The sequence below is a fragment of the Genypterus blacodes genome, unplaced genomic scaffold (assembly GCF_046128005.1).
Source record: "Genypterus blacodes isolate CSIRO-AG114 ecotype Tasmania unplaced genomic scaffold, CSIRO-AGI_Gbla_v1 ptg000076l_1, whole genome shotgun sequence".
Lineage (NCBI taxonomy): Eukaryota > Metazoa > Chordata > Actinopteri > Ophidiiformes > Ophidiidae > Genypterus > Genypterus blacodes.
In genome coordinates this window covers 623,835-643,129 of record NW_027466885.1, presented here as the reverse complement: position 1 = coordinate 643,129, position 19,295 = coordinate 623,835, and the positions used below count along the sequence as shown (strand labels likewise).

Below are 19,295 nucleotides of genomic sequence, written 5' to 3'. Positions count from 1 at the left end.
GGGGAGAGTGCGTGTGTGAGAGAATCCCAGATTTACTGTACAACTAATATAGACAGCATGTACATCCAGTGATGAAGAGGGAATACAAATTGCAATGTCCCCTTGACGCCTCCGGATGTCGCCATTCTCTGCTCAATGACGTGAGAGTGTCAGTGTGTGTGTAAGAGCGCGAGAGTCACACAAACACACACACACACACACACAAACACACACACACAGAGACACACACACACACACACACATACAAAACTGTTGGGGGTCAAGATTTGTTTTTCTTCCATATTCTCAGATTTGCCCCAGATTCGCACCAATTGATTCCTCCGTCACCTCTTCTCTCTAGCACTTTAGTTAAGTTGAACCATTTCATGCCATTGGTGGTCTGCTAACAGCATGACTTCGAATGGTGTTGGGTTTTGTTGTGTCTCTTTGAGCTGGATTGGTTAGCCACCCCTGATCTCAAGACATCTTGGGATTTAATACGGGATGCTTTTCTGCCCTCTTGTGGCTACATGGGCGAAATAACCTCGCCGACGCGGACGGAACAGCGCATGCGCGAAACGGAACAAAAACATACGCACCGTCAACAAACTGACAGCGCCGCGAGCTCGCACAACGGCGTCGATTGTAGGAAGCTAATGGCGCCTTCGTGACAAACGCATCGCATCTGCTGATAGACTGAAAGACGTAGAGAAGAGGAAAAGGACCGAATATAAACTGCTGAGTCGGACCGGAGACTTTTGGAAGTCGCTCCAAACGCTGCCAGACTCGGCGCTCTTCCTTCCTGTTTTGTTGTTGTTGCTCCTCTATCGTTGAAATGCAGTGTAATCGATATTTAGTAGCATTTTCACACTACGGTTAAGTAGCCTATAGCATTGGAAGACGGGGGGTAAACAACCGGGACGCGGTATGCGTGTGTGTGTTCACGTTCAAGCTGTATGAGACGAACGGCAGAATGTCGCTGAGTTCTGGCGGCTGGACCCACGCCTCCGGTTACACACCGGAGCCGTCCGCCGCGCCCCCTTGTCAATTCGGGGCTTCGCAATCGCAACTTGGCTGCAACACCGTACTTATGTCGGTTCGGGTGTCAGTCTGCCATTCTGGTATTCGGCCCCTGTGTCTTCCGGGAGCAGGCGATGAGTCACTCCGCCTGCAGCTCGGCATGGACCCGGGGAAGTCCGGGGAATTCCGGCTGTCGCTCCAGGACAGCAGCGGGCCCGGCCGGAGCGCGGTAAGTCAACGGCGGTGGCACAAGCAGGCGTGTAGCGAGGTGAACCCGGCTACAGGAGGCGGGGTGGGAGGACATGGCTACATTATGGCGAAGTAAAAGTGTTAAACTTCAACCCTACAAGGGCAAGGTGCGAGCCTTCACCCTGCCAAAGTGCCGTTGAGCATAATAAGAATCTCTGTCAGACTTTTGCCAATCTACATGCCAATCTTACATTCCTGCACAGATTGAACATAGAATAACTAAACTATCAGGGACAAGTACTGGTAAGAGGGAGGGACAGTTTGTTTAATACTGTGTGTGCTTTGAAAGGGGAAGGTGTTCAAGAGTGACCTATAGAAGAACAACGATTGTAAAAACAAACAAACAAGGAAGCTTAATCAGACAAAAATGGGAATTAAGTACCGTTTATATCATTCAGTCAAGCAAGAATGATGTGTCGAAGTCGTTTAACTCTCTCTCTCTCTCCTTTCCCTCACTCCCACAGGCCATTGCTGAGTTTGACTTGAGGACAGTGAACTATGAGGTCAAGTCGCCCAAGTGTCATGAGCTGAGCTTGGCCGTGCCTCCTCACGACCGCATCAGCTTCAACTTCCGAAGCGAGCAGGAGGCACAGGAGTGGGCCACCGTGGTGATGTCGTCACTGAGAGAAGCACAAAGGGGTCAGTGACCTCCTAGACTCAGCAAATAGGAGTTTGTGGTGTCTGTGTGTGTTATTTCAGAGGGAAATAGGGGAAAGGGAAAGATACTGTTGATCCACCGATACTGTAGTGAGAAGTGGGTCGGCTCAAACTGGAACGCCAAATTATTGATTTAGACAAAGGATCCTTTCAGTGCCGTTATCTGTGTGTTCACACTGAAACCCCAATACGGCCTCGCTCATGTCGCATGTTTCAGCCTCAGAGATTTCTAACTTAAGTCTCCAGCTAAAGACAGAGTAACAAGTCTTGTCAGATAATGTGTAAGAGTCAAGATGTTGCTTATCTTTCCTATATGTTGTAATCAATAATTGTAAATACTTCTGACTGGCTTTCAACAGTGGCAGTCTCTCCTATGGACGTTGACACACAGCGCCCTCTGGAGGCTCTGCAGCTTCACAACTCCTCGGCCTTGCAACAAACAGGTGTGTGTATCAGGAGCCAAATGTTCTGTACCATAACCCTCAGCACATGCTCGTGTGTGTGTGTGTTTGCCTGTATTGTATATTCATGTCTGTATGCGTTCCTAGAGGAAGCATGCACAGAGCTGACCCAAGCCATAGAAGCAGGAGACATGGAGGCTGCTTCGGTCTTTGCCACCACGCTGGCTCGTCAACACGTCTCCCTCCAGATCCAGCCCTCTGTCAGGGACTATGACGACACAGAAATCCAGTAAGAGGATGAAACATTTAATAACACGTCTTAAAATTCATTATAAAAGGTTGTGTTTGCTTGATATTGATGGTTTGTGTTTCGTTTTCTCTCTCAGCTTGGCTGTTGTAGTCGAGGATTCTTCGTCTTCCTGCTGTGTCACTGTAAAAGTGTTCCCTCATATGACGACCGCAGCACTGAAACATCAGGTCAGTCTGAAGAACAGCTCACGCCTTCAGACATCCCCTGTCTTCTCTTCTCTCCCTTCATCACTCTTTTCTTTCCTCCGACCTCCTCCAGGTGTTCCTGGAGTACGGCTTTCACCCGCGGGTGCAGCGCTGGGTGATCGGTCAGTGTTTGTGCACCGACCAGCGTTCCCTGGCTTCCTACGGCGTTCGTCAGGACGGAGACACGGCCTTCCTGTACCTCCTGTCGGCCCGGCACGCTCGCCTGACGCGGCAGCTCCTGCAGCAGGATCAGGAGAGCGTCCTCCTCCTTCCCGGTCCTCCGCCTCCCTCGTTACCTGCCGCTCCTTTCCCATCTACCTCTGCAAACGGCCCCTCGTCTGAGGAGTGGAGGCCGTACAACACGCTGCCCCCCAGACTCAGTAACAGCACCAACACTGGTGACCACACACACGTGAGAATTGAGAACTTTGTGTTAGGTTATATAACACAGGCACTCATTGAGGAATCTTTTGTCCACAGGCCCAAACGCTTCAGAGGGGAAAGAGAGGGGAAACATCAGGGACCTCATCAACCTGGAGATGCCTCAACTCAGTCAAGCACTCAGTCCCAAGAAGACATCCAGCCAGGTAAACATGTAGACCAACACCATCTAAACACCGCTTACACACAACGCTGTCACTAAGAGGATGACCTTCATAAGTGACATCATTGCTGTAACTCTTGTTGGTTAAGATGACATCATTGTTGCCAGGTTTGGATAGCGTCACTGTGTTGCTGTGATGCGTTTGAGCCGCTGCCACAATGTAACATTTGCTCATCTGTGTCTCAGGGTTGGCCGTGCCCTTCCTGCACGTACATCAACAAGCCGACGCGGCCGGGGTGTGAGATCTGCAGCACCAACCGACCGGAGAGCTACAGCGTCCCGGGGGGATACAGGCCCGACGCGCTGGAGCTCAGACGGATCCAGCAAGAGAAGGAAGCAATCAGACAGTACCAGCAGGTAGGAGAGAACACACACACACACACACAGATACACACAGATACACAACTGTTATGTACCCGCACGCATGGAACAACAGTTTGTCTCACTCATACAGACACAGGAAGCAAAACTTACAGGCACAAGTGAAGTAAAAGAGAAGTAAACACACACACAGAAACGCTCTTAGGTTTCAGTTGCATTATTGAAGAAAACGCAGCAGGACATAAAGTGGATGGGAGGGGGTGAGACGGGGGTGAGACAGGGTGAGGCTCTCTCAGGTTGACTCTCTTCTCTTCTGTCTCTGTTTTTTTGAAGGAGAAAGGGAGAAGAGAGGTGCTGAGGAGTGCCGAGGCTCAAAACGACTCAATCCTGTATAACCTGGACCAGGACTACTGATCACACACACACACACACACACACACACACACAACACACGCCGTAGCAGGCAGGACACACGTGGTTAGATTACACCCAGGCAAATAAGCAACACAGCATCGTGCACAAGTCCCTAAGAGATTAGAACACAAATGACGCACTTTTACATTTGACCTACTTTTCTATCCTGTAATGGAAGTGTGACTGTATGTACATTATGACATAAAGGCTGGGATGCACCGACACCACCCAGGCCATTTTTAAAGGCTTATTTGCCTACGGTTTTGGATGAAAATGTGACTGTGTGTGTGTTGATTCATCTGGCCAGTCTTGGTACAGTAACTGTTGATCTGAGTGTGAAGAGCCCTGTTTCACAAACGCCTCGAATGTATCTGCCATCTTATTCGTTTTGCACTGTCTTATTGTATATATTCTATCAAAGCAGGACAAATTAAATATTTACACCCCGTGTTTGTGGATGAGTGTGTGTAGATATGTGTGTTTATTGGCTGACGTGTGTGTTTTCAAAATGTATATCAGGACATCCAACTCAATCAGGGCACAAGGTTTATTAAACTACAGGTAACCATAGCAACAGTACTTGCCAGCTCAGTCATTTTCTTTATTATGACAAGGGAGGTGTTTCTGACATATACCTGATTTACCCGACCGCCTTTGTCCCAGGCGAAGGAGGAAGAGCGCAAGGAGAACTTTGCCCGGCTGGTGATGATGGACGGCCACGACCTGGTGCCCAACCCGGAGGCGATAGAATGCAGGATCTGCTACGCCGAGCTGCGGCCCGGAGACGGCATCCTGCTGAGGGAGTGTCTCCACTGCTTCTGCAGGTGAGAGACGGGAGGGGGAGGAGGAGGAGGAAGAGGAGGAGGAGGGACTTGACCTATTCTGTTCACAGCAGCAACAAAATTATGTGGCAAAAGTGGCAAAGTTGTTCTGCTCAACTTTGTATCTCTGTGTGTGTGTGTGCAGAGAGTGCTTGCGCTCGGTCATCATGCTGAGTGAGGTGCCGGAGATCGCCTGTCCCTTCAGAGACGAGACGTATGCCTGCACATGCACCCTGCAAGAGAGGGAGATCAAAGCTGTGAGTCTCACACTTCTAGACTGTTTGAGCCGTCTGAGCCCCCTGCTGGTCGACCTGAGCGAGGGTATATAATGTGTATATCACTTTAAGAGCTGACAAGAAGCGATTCCGTCAGAACCCAAAGCTCCTTTCAGCCCTGTCGGTTGCGTTTGTTTTGCTCCCCCGTCTTTGGTTTCCGTCCCTTCTGTGAAAAGCAATGGGTATTTCAGTGTTCTTCTCCTTTTCTAACTCCTCCCTCCTCCCTTTCCTCCCCTCTCTCCCCGTCAGCTGGTGTCAGTGGAGGAGTACGGTCGCTGGCTGCAGAGGGGTCTGTCTGTGGCCGAGTCCCGGTGTGAGGGCAGCTACCACTGTGCCACGCCCGACTGCCTGGGCTGGTGTATGTACGAGGACACCGTCAACGTCTTCCACTGTCCCGTCTGCAGGAAACGCAACTGCCTGATTTGCAAAGTACGCAAACACACACACACACACACACGCAGTAACACACAGGATGAACACAAAGGAATGATGGTTTTCAATGAATCGGCCCTTATAAACAAATACATTACAGAAAGAGGAGGACAGTGTGTGCTAATCAATCAGACAGAGTTAATTGATTATGAAGAAATGCTCGAGAAAGACAAAATCACACAGCTGAGTGCATTCATGTGTGTCTACATGGTTTTAACCCTTCAGGGGAACAGCAGCTGAAAGACAATATTTTTATGTGATGCATCTTTTCCTTGCGCTGAGATTTAGGGGTTAAAAATACACACACACACACACACACGCGCGTGCGTAGAGATGTCTTCTGTCCATATGTCCCTTATTATCTTGTTGTATCTGCTCAGGCTATCCATGAGGGAATGAACTGTAAGCAGTACCAGGATGACCTCACAGCCCGAGCAATAAATGACTCTGCTGCCAGGAGGACCACAGATTTATTAAAGGTAAACTGTGCTCTGTGTGTGTGTGTGTGTGTGTGTGTGTGTGTGTGTGTGTGTGAAAATTTACTGTAAACCAGAAGCGTTTTGACTTCACCACATCCTTCGTCTTCCTCTCTCCACCATATTCTCACTTTCATTCTGTCTCACACCCCTGAACAGACACTTGTGCAGTCGGGGGAAGCGATGCACTGCCCCCAGTGTGGCATCATCGTGCAGAAGAGGGATGGATGCGATTGGTTACGCTGCACTGTCTGTCACACTGAGATCTGCTGGGTAACCAGAGGACCCAGATGGGGGCCAAGGGTAAGAGTTTACTTTTGGATGTGCACAATCAAAATATGTTGAAATTTGATTTACTAGTACGGAAGCTTGAAGAATTCTTACTGGGGTCCTCTCTCAGGGTCCTGGAGACACGAGTGGAGGCTGCCGTTGCAACGTTAATAATCAAAAGTGCCATCCCAAATGCCAGAACTGCCACTGAGAATCTCAGGAGCGGATAGAGAGAGCGGAGAAGGTGATTCCCTTAAAAACAGAGACAAGCAGAGTGAAGCCTACTTAACTGCATATTGAAACCAAAGCTAACCATGCAATGAGCGTTGCATCCAGTGAATGTGCCTGCTTCTTTGTCCTAACTGGAATCTGTTGGGATTCAGCAACAGTCAGTTACACTTCCCGTCCCTTTGTTTTGTTTGTGGAATGTCCGTCCCTTAAATGAGACTAAGATGCCCTCAGAATGTGTTTTGAGACTATGCAGGTAAAGTATGAACTTCTATTGCATGCGGTGCCTTTTAGAAATAATTGCACTGCGATGTTAGTAGTACAGGTATTAGTAGCGTTTCCGTGGTTACGTACACGTCAGGAAGCATTCAACTGAAGTGGCCTTAAAGTGCACAAAAGCTGTAGCAGGGTTTGAAGCGAAATATGATGAAATGTGTCATTGATATGCAATTTAATGCATAGAGATACAGTAGCGTTTGTGTGTGTGTGTGTGTGTGAGAGAGAGAGAGAGCGTGTGTGTGTGATTTGTTTAGTTTACATTAGTCATCCATGCTCTGTTAATCATACACATCCTGTAGTTAACCAGCAGTGCTGCTCCGTCCAGAGGTGCAGAGGTCGTCGCACCCCTGGCTTTACTGTAACGGTAACCAGTTAGCTTCAGTGTATAGCAGTGTATTGATTCATATTCTAATATCGCTTGCAATACTTGAAATTGTCTTAAACACATTTAGTGAATCGGCTCATAATCCAGTTCAGGAACTAAATTATAATGTGTTGATGTTTATATTTACATGGATACTAGTATTCTGTATATTAGAGCCCTGACTCATGTTCATATTCATAATCCATGTGAATCCATCTGATTCAACCTTAGTCAATACACTACTGCACTGCCCTGAGAAGCCATGATTAAATGTCAGCCGTGTCCTGCTGATGTATTATTGTGCCTTGATTACAAATAAAAACCCTTTCAACTCTGAAATGTTGGATCTCTGTCTCTCTTAATATCTTGACTCCAAATTCAAACTCCCAATACCATCAAATGTGGGATTAACAGTGTGGGGACCATTGCAAAGTATACAATACAACTGAAAATAACAACACCTACTCTGACCTGGTTCCTTGAAATGAGAAACTACCATAATAATAAAGTGACGTTATCCTTTATCAAACTCTCCTATCTAGTTTTCTAGTACGCACTGACTTTTTGGGCAGTTTTGTCTTAATATTTCCTTAGTTCCAAACACTCAAAGTGCTTTGTAGAGGTTAGACATGCGATAGTTACCCGTTCCAAACGCCACAAGCTCGTTCCTTTTAACGCCACTAGATGGCAGAATTTCAAAACAAGATGCCAGCTGACTTCATCTCACGAAGAAATTGCATCAAATCTACATATTAACATACACAAAGCTAAACGAGTTATTAACCGTCATATAAGTGTAGTACTCAATGTAATTACGAATTAATCAACAAATCTCCTGTAGAAATATGTGTGTATCTTTGTAATTACTAAGCATTCGTGACTAATGACTTTGTTAGTGTAGTTCGGCTCTGACTGGGTTAGAATGGAAATTGCTGCCTTGTACAATGAATTAAAAACGTCGTAAAACTCCATTTAGCTGTTAATTTATCGTCACCTTTTGTCTTTCTTCGTGCAAGTATTGTGAAATATTAGTATTGAAACATTGAATAAGGCAGGTTTAAGAAACAAAACACGAGATGAGGTCATCGCGGTTCATTTCACTTCCCGGCGCCGTCCAAGGGGGGCGGGGCTTACAAGACACATTGAAGGCGCTCCAATTTTGGCGACACATCTCTGTCTCTCTCTCCCCAGCTCTCTCTCTCTCTCTTCGTGACTGGACAGGCTAGGAGTGTTTGGACAACCTCGGGACTGACAGCAACCAACCGACCAACAGCCCGTCCATCTGCTGACATGTGAGCCAAACATTATCTTGATCCGTTAAAGCTTCAAATGACGAATGCACGCAAGCTGAATGAGCCGTAAAGCGACGACAAGAGAACACCGAGTCGGGCTGCAGAGTAAGGACATATTGTCATTGATTTAATAAATAAAATTACCAAGTGCCTCGGCGGTCTCGGTTCTCAAAACACTGAGGCGTGCTTGTCCAGCATGCGTGGGTTTTATTCTACTTAAGTGTGGCGGTGTTTTTGTGTAATCTGCTCTTAAACTGACCACATGGTTCCTCGCTTATGCACTGATCTGTATTAGAATCTATAATACGATCACCTTGCTGCAGTTCTATTTCTGCAAATCCAACCTTTGTCTCAGAGTCACGCTCCTTTTTATGTAAGTTAAAGTTACATTTAGACGTCTGACTCTATATCCGTCTGATCGCTCCATTATCAGCTTGTGTTTGCTGTGTCAAGGCTCAGAAGTGTTCTACATTGTTATCAGTCTCATACACACACACACACTCAGCAGCTGCAGCTTGTGTTTGTCCTCAGCATGGCAGAGACTAAAGGGAAGTTTGACTTTGCCATTGACCGGGGTGGCACCTTCACCGACGTGTTTGCCCGGCTGCCAGGTGGTCGTGAGCGGGTCCTGAAGCTCCTTTCCCGGGACCCCCAGAACTATAATGATGCTCCCACTGAGGGGATCCGCAGAATCCTGGAGGAGGTGAGTTTTGCATAACTGCTGCAAAGATTATGACAGAATCGGGTCAACTGAAATGTATTTTGAATCAGTTTAGTGTCTGTTTTTTTCATTTAAGAGCCACAAAATCCATAAAAACAGAAGGAGAGAGTGAATGAGACCGATGTTATGGTGTAGATTGAATGGAAGCATGTGGAACTGGAATTATCGCATTCCTATTGGGAACATTTGCTTTCGATTGCTGCTGTTGAGCTGCTGTGAGTTCTCAACAAGACAGGGCAACTTTAGAGCATATGGTATGTGACTTGTCATGAAATAACCTATAAATCAGATTATAACAAGACCATGAACGTCCTCTTGTTATATCATATCGTCACGTGATAGAACGGCGACCCATGCTTCACTTCCTCTCACACCTATATGGAAACAAAATCAGTATCCACAATGTATCCATATTTGTTGACAGGAAACCGGGCGCGTCTTTCCTCGCGACCAGCCGGTGGACACCTCCCTGATTGGCTGGATCCGAATGGGCACGACGGTGGCCACCAACGCCCTGCTGGAGAGAGAGGGCGAGAAGACGGCCCTGCTCGTCACCAAGGGCTTCAAGGACCTGCTGCACATCGGCACGCAGGCCAGACCCAAGCTGTTTGATTTGGTTGGTGGCGCTCCTGATCGATGAATTATTTATCATCTTATGGAGGAAAGGGAGAGAACAATGTGCTTCTATAGGCTCCTGTGTGTGTTCACTGAATCGGGTTACACACATGTCGTACTCTGGTGGAATGTGGTGGAAGCTTGTGGGGCGTGGCGTGGAGTTTGCCCCTGTATACTATTAGTAGTTCAAGCGGTCACTTATAAATCCCACTCAGCTGCTTTGGTGTTTACACAGTAACAGAAAAGGCTAAGATGAAGAAAGAACATACTGTTACCCCAATATTACCCCGATGATGTCCCTGCTCCATGTTTTTGCTCCTAACCTTAATGTCTCTGTGTATGCAGGAGGTTTCAATGCCGGATGTGCTGTACGACGAGGTCATCGAGGTGGACGAGCGGGTCGTCCTCAGGCAAGACGACTGCCAGCTGCCCAGGAAGGACAAGAAACGTATCGTCACAGGTGTGTATCCAGGCGAGATCACACTGAGAGCACACTCTTGTAGGTGTCAAGCTGTAAACATGAATGTAAACAAATCCTCCTATATGTTGGTGTTGCCCAGGCAGCACGGGCGATTCTCTGGAGGTCTGGAGGGAGCTGGACCTGGAGCGCGTGGAGAAAGACCTAAGAGGCGTCTGTTCCCGTGGCATCACTAGTCTGGCCGTCCTCCTGCTCCACTCGTACACGTAAGAGCTTGCATCTGTACATCCTCTCACATTCCAGCCCTCATGTCATTTCTCTTAATCTCCTTCTCATAATCTCTCCGTCCTTTCCATGCCATAATTTCTCAAGACCTTTTCCAAGTCGATCACGTTCGTATACGGTCCCCTCACCTGTTTCATCATGACTTTATTCTATATTCTGTAATCTCCCTCTCCTGTGTGCTCTGTGGGAGTGCTCCGTATGTCAGATACACAGTGTGTGTGTGTGTGTGGTGTCATATTGCTCGGCTCTCTTGTGTGTGGTTCACTGAGTTGGAAAGTCACGTTTCCCCTGTCCATTTGTTCACTTCTAGTCCATTTACCATTACACATCTGTTTCTTAAATGTATAATTTAGACTTTTTAGGGAAGCCACAGTTAAGAGTCAACCTGGGAAACCAAACCGCTGTGTGATTCCAGAGTGTGAGAGTCTTTTTTTTAGGTGAAAAACCAATACAATACTCTGCAACGGCCAAGTTGCATAAGCGTGTTTTGTTTGACTTGCATTCCAGTTTCCTCTCCTCCCCACCCCCACACACTTACTGTACACTCCCCCACTCCCTCTCTTTCTCTCTCCGTCCCCCTCCTAGATGGTCTGACCACGAGAAAGCGGTGGGCTCCCTGGCGCGGCGCCTGGGCTTCACGCAGGTGTCTCTGTCCAGTGAGGTCATGCCCATGGTGCGTGCGGTGCCGCGCGGCTACACCGTCTGTGCCGACGCCTACCTCACGCCCAAGATCCGCCAGTATTTAAAAGGCTTCACCTCAGGCTTCAAGGGCGGCCTGAAGGTTTGTTCTGTGTGTCGTGTCCAGCAGGGGGCGTGGTTCTATTGTCATCAAATACGACCTCTGACCTTCCTTTTCTCCCCTCTGCACCCAGGACGTGGACGTTCTCTTCATGCAGTCTGACGGCGGTCTGACCCCCATGGATCGCTTCTGCGGCTCGCGGGCCGTTCTGTCCGGCCCAGCAGGGGGCGTGGTCGGGTACGCCATCACCTCCTACAGCCAGACGGAGAAAAAGCCTGTGATTGGCTTCGACATGGGCGGTGAGGGAGAAATGAGGGGCTGGCTTCCTGATATTGTAGAGCAGACCTTTGTTTAAAGTCTGCTGTACGTAGGAATCGCCTCAAGTCATGATTTGTTGTTTGTTTGTTTACCCAAGAAACACAGAGTATGTTGGAGCTTTGCCTTTGCTTCAAACATCCAATTCCACTTGTGTTCTTTCAGATTTTCATCCTCTCTCTCTCTCTCTTGGTCTCTTCTTCCAGGAACATCCACAGACGTGAGTCGTTACGCGGGCCGTTACGAGCACGTGTTCGAGGCGACCACAGCCGGCGTCACACTGCAGGCGCCTCAGCTGGACATCAACACCGTGGCGGCCGGCGGAGGGTCGCGTTTGTTCTTCAGGTCAGTCAGCCACCATCATCACATCATCATCATACTCATCAATGTCACCTGTACCTTCAGCTGACGTGATCATTTACTCGATTTCCTATCAGATCGGGGATGTTTGTGGTGGGACCGGAGTCTGCAGGAGCTCATCCAGGACCTGCCTGCTACAGGAAAGGTGAGACGGCGTGCGATTCCCCGATGCTTCGCCACCCCTCCCCCCCTACCCTCTCTCCTCTCTCCTTTTTATGTCCAATCTGTTCTTTCCTTTGCCTCTCACCGGGAACGGGCACGAGTCCAAGTTGCGGATGATTTAACTTCAGATTTTCCCAGGCCGGAGCTGTAATGTATACTTTGAACCTGAAGACACTGACTCCATTGTTGAACGACCCAGTGGGAGATGGTGTACTCGCTCACTCCTCAGGCTTTGACAGTGCGACGTTAAACACACACAAGAAGCGTCGAAACGTGTGTGTGTATAGCGTTGACAACAGCTTAAGTAAGGGACACAGTTTAATCCGTGCGTCCCTTCCTGTCTCTCTCTCCTCAGGTGGTCCTCTGACCGTGACGGACGCTAACTTAGCCCTGGGTCGCCTCCTCCCTTCCTTCTTCCCTAAGATCTTCGGTCCCGGGGAAGACGAGGCGTTATCCTCGGAGGAGACCACGAAGCTTTTCCGTGAGCTGACGCAGGAGATCAACCTCTTCCTGTCCTCCAACCAATCGCAGGCGAACCACTCTCAAAACGGAGCCGTGCCGAGCGGCCAGTCGGAGATGAGTGTGGAGGAGGTCGCCATGGGATTCATACGCGTCGCTAACGAGGCCATGTGCCGACCAATCAGAGCTCTGACGCAGGTACAGAAATCAGACACACTGCACCTTTTGATTGAGGGGCTTGAGGGGCTTGGTTTGTATCTCCCTTCTTCATCTCCTCTGCCCCTCCCCCTCAGGCTAAGGGCCACGACACCTCTCAACACGTGCTGGCGTGTTTTGGCGGCGCAGGTGGACAACATGCCTGTGCTATTGCTCGAGCCCTGGGGATGAAGAGCGTCTTCATACATAAGTAAGGCACATTCTTACTGTGGGTGATAGCTCATGGTTCAGAGGTAACATCAACCGTATTCATGTACATATGGCTGAAGTGTGTGTGTGTGTGTGTGTGTCTCAGGTACAGCGGCGTGCTCTCAGCCTACGGCCTGGCCCTGGCCGACGTGGTGGAGGAGGTGCAGGAGCCGTGTTCGCTGCAGTACGAGCAGCAGTCCTTCGGGGAGCTGGACCGCAGGGTGGACCAGCTGTCCAAGCGCTGCCGCGACACGCTGGAGGCCCGCAGGTTCACAAGGTCGCTACACTGTTCTTGGCTTTGGTTGACCCTTGACCTCTGCTTGTGTGTGTGTGTGTGTCTCTGTGTTAAATCCTCCTGTTGTGTTGTTCTCGTCCTCTCAGCTGTCAGGTCACCACTGAGGTTTTCCTCCACCTGCGTTACGAAGGCACCGACTGCGCTCTCATGGTCTCCTCTGCCGGTTACCCCAGCAACACGGAATCCTGCCGAGCTGGCGACTTCCGCAGCGCTTTCACCAAACGGTAGGCCGCATTTGCTCAATATCACCGGTTGTGCCTTAGAGAGGATTCCCCTTTGGCCCTTTATACTTTGTTCCTTATGTTTAAACTGTGTAAGCAAACATGCTGCTAAGTTAATGTATCATTTTCTATAGGAGGTGATGTTACACAAGCTTGGGAAACTGGATTTGGCATTTATTTACATTGTTCATGTTCTGGTTCGTGCCCTTTGCCTGTCTCCCTCTGTATGTTCCTCTCTCCCTCCCTCCCTCGCTCGCTCCCCTCCTGCGCTCTCCTCCCCTCGTCTTCCTCCTTCTCTCTCTCCCGTGCCTCAGATACCTGAAGGAGTTTGGCTTCACCATCCCACACAGACCCATCATGGTTGACGACATCAGAGTGAGGGGCTGCGGGAAATCTGGGATCAAATCCGTGTACGAAGCCAAACAAGGACGTAAACAAGGCAAACCAGTCACGGTATACTGGACTCACTTACACACACACACACAGGCATACACACATACACACACCTGAGACAAAACGTAACAACTTAACTCTCTGTAGACGACCAAGTGTTACTTTGAGGGTGGTTCCCTGGACACCAGAGTGTTTCTGTGGGAGGAGCTGCCATGTGGTCAGAGCATCCAGGGCCCGGCCATTATCATCGACAAGAACAGGTAGACATTGATTGATTTCCTCTATTCCACAGCTTAAATACACTTTAAAAGTCATAATTCAAGGCTTTCATTGTCATTATAGTCGACTTAAATGTGTGTTCATCCATCAGCACCATCCTTGTGGAGCCCTGCTGTGAGGCATGTCTGACAGAAGGGGGCGACGTGTGCATGACGGTGGGCTCCGACCCCCACTGCGCTCTGGGGACCGAGCTCAACGCCGTGCAGCTCTCCATCTTCTCCCACCGCTTCATGAGCATCGCAGGTCAGCGAGCGCCACAGCCACCGATGAATGAATGAGGAGTGAAATGTAGTCGAGTTGCATCATCGTTCCATCTTCCTTCCCCTTTACAGAGCAGATGGGCCGAGTTCTCCAAAGAACCTCCATCTCCACCAACATCAAGGAACGCCTCGACTTCTCCTGCGCCGTCTTCGGACCGGATGGCGGCCTGGTGTCCAACGCGCCCCACATCCCTGTCCACCTGGGGGCTATGCAGGAGACTGTCCAATACCAGGTGAGGTGTGGTGTGTGTGTGTATGAGTGTGTGTGTGTGTGTGTGTGTGTAGAGAACAAAGCAACACTCACAAGATGTTCATTTTCAGATCCGCTCACTTGGGAGCGACCTGAAGGAAGGTGATGTCATTCTGAGCAACCACCCGTGTGCAGGGGGCAGCCACCTTCCGGACCTCACCGTCATCACGCCGGTCTGTCTCTCACGCCCTTCATGCGTCCTACGTCCTTCACCTCCCCTCTACCCTCTACCTCACCGCCTCAACCTTCTCCCCTCACTCGTCCTCCGCAGGTATTTCGTAAAGGCGTGAGCAGGCCGGTGTTCTTCGTAGCCAGCAGGGGGCATCACGCCGACATCGGGGGCATCACGCCAGGCTCCATGCCCCCCCACTCCACCTCCCTGCAGCAGGAGGGGGCCGTCTTCACTTCCTTCAAGCTGGTCACCCGCGGGGTCTTCCAGGAAGAGGGTAAGAGCAGAGGGGAGGAATCAAGGATTGACAGAAAGGAAAGTGTGGCTGTAAAAGTGTGACAGTAAAGAGAGAATTACAATAATGAGAGAGTGATGAGAAGGAAGAGATAAGATAACAGATTCCTTTCATTTTATTGTTCTGCTTTTGTGCTTAACATTATTGTGATTGTGGACTGGTTGTGAAAATGAAGATGTTGGTGCATTCAAGGACACTCCAGCGTGGTACATTTGAGTTTGTCACTCAAAAGCAGATTTGTGTAAGAAGTCGGTAATAAATGAAGCGGTAAAGTTGCCGCACGTTTGAAATCTCATTCAACGCATCCCATCATGCTTTGCTCCTAATACATTCCCTCTCTCTCCCCTTCATCTCCATATCAGCTGTAACCGAAGCTCTGATGGCTCCGGCTCAGCACCCAGACTGCTCTGGGACTCGTAATCTCCACGACAACCTGTCAGACCTGCGGGCTCAGGTGGCAGCCAATCAGAGGGGCAGCCAGCTGGTGCAGGAGTTGATTGACAGTTATGGGCTGGCTGTGGTCCAGGCCTACATGGGATACATTCAGGTAAAACAGAGATGTGTCATCAGTGTGTCATCACTAAGTACTCTGAGTAGTGTATTTAAAGTTACTGTGTGTGTGTGTGTGTGTGTGTGTGTGTGTGTGTGTGTGTGTGTGTGTGTGTGTGTGTGTGTGTGTGTGTGTGTGTGTGTGTGTGTGTGTGTGTGTGTGTGTGTGTGTGTGTGTGTGTTTACTCTCTCAGAGTAATGCTGAGCTTGCAGTCAGGGACATGCTGAAAGACTTTGCACTTCGTCGACGGCAACAACAGTCCGGCTCCCTGGAGGTGGAGTCTGAGGATTTCATGGACGACGGAACGCCGATCAGACTACGGGTCCAGATCAATGAAGAAGAGGTGCGCAAGAGCAAAATGGATCTATTAACTCTCCATTGTCTTCTGTCTTACGTGTCGAGTCACGAGGTTCTTCTTTCTTCTCAGGGCAGCGCTGTGTTTGACTTCACGGGGACGGGGACGGAGGTGTGGGGGAACTGTAACGCCCCCCGAGCCATCACACTCTCTGCCCTCATCTACTGCCTGCGCTGCATGGTGGGACAGGACATCCCCCTCAATCAGGTAACAGAAGATTGCCTATATATGACCTTTAAAGGTTCTATACATTGTCCCATCTGAGACGTTCCTCCTCTCTCGTCCAGGGCTGTCTCGCACCGATCAAAGTCATCATCCCACCCGGCTCCATCCTGCAGCCGTCCCTGAACGCAGCGGTGGTTGGCGGGAATGTCCTCACGTCCCAGCGGGTGGTCGACGTCATCTTTCGGGCGTTCGAGGTGTGCGCCGCGTCACAGGTGAGAAACTCCATCCTGTTCATGGATTTCCGTGTTTTCTGCGATTGGTTTGGTCTGTCGTCATTCCGTTTCCTCCTCAGGGCTGCATGAACAACATTTCCTTCGGCAGTGAAAAACGGGGTTACTACGAGACTGTTGCCGGGGGTGCGGGGGCGGGGCCAGGCTGGCATGGACGGAGCGGCGTTCACAGTCACATGACCAACACACGCATTACTGACCCGGAGATTCTGGAGAAGAGGTGAGACGTGTGAAGGGGGAAATTTAACTATGATTTGCCTTAAATCAGATTGATGCATGACTTCCTGTTGCCTGCTCTCAGGTATCCGGTGATCTTAGAGCAGTTCTCTCTTCGGCCCGGATCGGGAGGTGCAGGGAAATACCACGGGGGAGATGGCGTGACCCGGAAACTTCTATTCAGGAACAGAGTGGTTCTGTCCGTGCTGACAGAGAGGCGCTCCACACAACCCTACGGCCTCAACGGTAACTGATCACCGCTCAACCTGCCTACAGAAGTCCATGTAGGTAGATTCCTCATTGGCTCTAGAGGAGATAGAAGTGTCCTTTAACCCTGTGGTCTGTCTGGTGGGTCAGGTGGTGAGAGCGCCGCAGCAGGACTCAACCTTCTCCACAGAGCAGACGGAAGAGTCCTCAACCTGGGAGCCAAGACCACCGTCACCCTGCAGCCTGGGGTGAGACTTTAAACTGGATGGCACAATCCTAATCCTAATACTGTTAAGTTATCAGGGTTACGCTTTAGAGGCAATTCAGCAGTAACTTTCAAGGTACTTTCCTCACCCTGGTTGCCATACTTGATGCTGTAAAACCAAATTATCCTTTTCTATCTGCTTTGTCTGGTGTGTCTCCCTCTACAGGACATGTTTTGCCTGAACACTCCTGGAGGAGGAGGGTACGGAGAGGAAGAGGAAACAAACGGACGACCCCAGAGCAAGCGCAGACGTTTGAACGAGACTTTCCCCGAGAGAGGCAGCGTCTACGAGTATCGAATGGCACAAGAGGGCGTGTGAACAGAAATGAGACGGGGGGGAAAGAGGAAGAGGCACCTGACGAGCCCATCCAGGACAACGAGGCAGGATGGAGAACAGGAACCAGAGGGGACTGTGAGTAAAGAGGCAGACGGGATGGTCAGCCGAGAAATAAAGCAGTGATTAGTTTTATCATCACACTGTGAGAAGCACAAACTACCTTAATAATACACAACACTGCCTGTAAATGAATACTAATAGAAATGTAAAGACACCAATCATGTTTCAATGTCTTACTATGAGCTAAAACACTAAGATAGACAGAATAATTACTAATTCTGATAACACAGACAGGCTCACACTGCCAAACTAGATATGGATCTCATTGCTATTGATTAGTTGGACTAACTTTTGAGAGGCTAATTTTAAAAGTAACCCTTAATAAATGACACCATGAATCCTATGTAAACAAACTGGGTATTTGTAAACCAGGCACAGTGATTTCAGAGTGATTTCCTCATTAAAGGGCTCAGGGTAGCTGTGCTGAAGCTTGGTGGCCTGTTTCTCACGACGCTACCCTGCCACCATGTGTTGAGATAAATACATGACACTACAGGGCACATCATGATGAGTTACAGTCACTCAACCACTTCTACTAAAGGAGTGTTGGACAGGTTACATTTGAAATTTACACTAAAACACTTAAGATCTGCCTTATGCTAACATCACAGCTTGATTTAAGAGGTTTTCACTGCAGAGTGGTGACATGTTGGATTTTGAAATGAACTACTTTTAGGTAAAAACTTATCTTGAATGAAGATATGTACTTGAATAGGAGTTATAAAAAGTGTAAAATGCAAATGAACTTTTTGGTGTTCAATTTTTTCTGAAACGTGTTCCTTTCACAGGGGCTTGATTTCAGATGTCAGTAATTCAAAGTGTGTGTGTGTGTGTGTGTGTTGGGGGGAGGGAGACATCACTTATAAAAGGGGCGTCCCCTCCTCCCGTCTTTGGAACAGGAATGACCAGGGGGGGGACGAGCAGGAAGGCGGGCGAGGGAGTGCAGACATGCGGATGCTGCTGATAAAGAGATAGTGACCACTGCAGTGGAAGCAGCAGGAGGTCGACGGCTGCGGGACTGTTGATGCAAATCAGCTGTGTGTGTGTGTGTGTTGGTAACTCCAGTGCATAAGATTGTGTCCTTGTTTATGAATCACAATTCCTGTGTTAAAACCCAGTACCCACTCACCTACAGATGATATTATGTTGATCACCCAGGTGAAAGTGAGGGTAAACTTTAAATGTGGAACTTTACAGAAGCCACTGATAGAAAGGCGAGAACCTACAAAACTTCTGGCAAATTTCACCCCTTTAACTCACTGAGTAAATCTGTTGTTTGCTCGAATCGCTTTACAGTTTCATTTCAAGCACTTCATCACAATCAAAGCACTTTTCAAACCTTGAAAACACATTGAAATTAAAGTGTTTTCAAGGATTTCTGGCACCTATACGAACCCTGCAGGGCAACTTAGACAAGAGGAGCAAACAAGCCGGTCAGGCTGAACAACAATCTACACAAACACGCTAAAACTGACACTCCAATCTAGGCAAATGAGCAAACACACGACAAAAGGCAAGAAGCTGTTAAACTGTGCAGCTTCAGTTACCATAGTTACAACTCTTGAGCAGAACATTTAAAATAAACAATTTTATTACATACCCTGTTAACATATTTTCATACTGTGGCTTCTG

At 48.9% G+C, this 19,295-nt stretch overlaps 2 protein-coding genes across 2 annotated transcripts; both read left to right on the top strand.

Moving 5' to 3' along the window:
* The first annotated feature begins 547 nt into the window (after window positions 1-547).
* Window positions 548-7,624, top strand: shrprbck1r (sharpin and rbck1 related). Its single transcript, XM_076158138.1, has 14 exons — window positions 548-1,228; window positions 1,713-1,887; window positions 2,265-2,348; window positions 2,454-2,595; window positions 2,693-2,783; window positions 2,875-3,199; window positions 3,282-3,388; window positions 3,592-3,762; window positions 4,804-4,964; window positions 5,107-5,218; window positions 5,486-5,665; window positions 6,049-6,147; window positions 6,304-6,447; window positions 6,545-7,624. The coding sequence occupies exons 1-14, from the start codon at window positions 953-955 to the stop codon at window positions 6,623-6,625; spliced, it is 2,148 nt and encodes a 715-aa protein (XP_076014253.1). The 5' UTR covers window positions 548-952; the 3' UTR covers window positions 6,626-7,624.
* Window positions 7,625-8,474: 850 nt separating this feature from the next.
* On the top strand, window positions 8,475-18,476 carry oplah (5-oxoprolinase, ATP-hydrolysing). Its single transcript, XM_076157945.1, has 27 exons — window positions 8,475-8,577; window positions 9,109-9,280; window positions 9,723-9,914; window positions 10,259-10,373; window positions 10,474-10,597; window positions 11,202-11,397; window positions 11,489-11,654; window positions 11,877-12,015; window positions 12,108-12,175; window positions 12,548-12,849; window positions 12,945-13,057; window positions 13,163-13,333; window positions 13,438-13,575; window positions 13,887-14,025; window positions 14,113-14,225; window positions 14,336-14,487; window positions 14,577-14,737; window positions 14,826-14,927; window positions 15,026-15,200; window positions 15,581-15,765; window positions 15,962-16,111; window positions 16,196-16,330; window positions 16,411-16,560; window positions 16,641-16,798; window positions 16,880-17,040; window positions 17,152-17,249; window positions 17,433-18,476. Exons 2-27 carry the CDS (start codon window positions 9,110-9,112, stop codon window positions 17,583-17,585), a joined length of 3,927 nt encoding a protein of 1,308 aa, XP_076014060.1. The 5' UTR covers window positions 8,475-8,577; window position 9,109; the 3' UTR covers window positions 17,586-18,476.
* The last annotated feature ends 819 nt before the right edge of the window (window positions 18,477-19,295 follow it).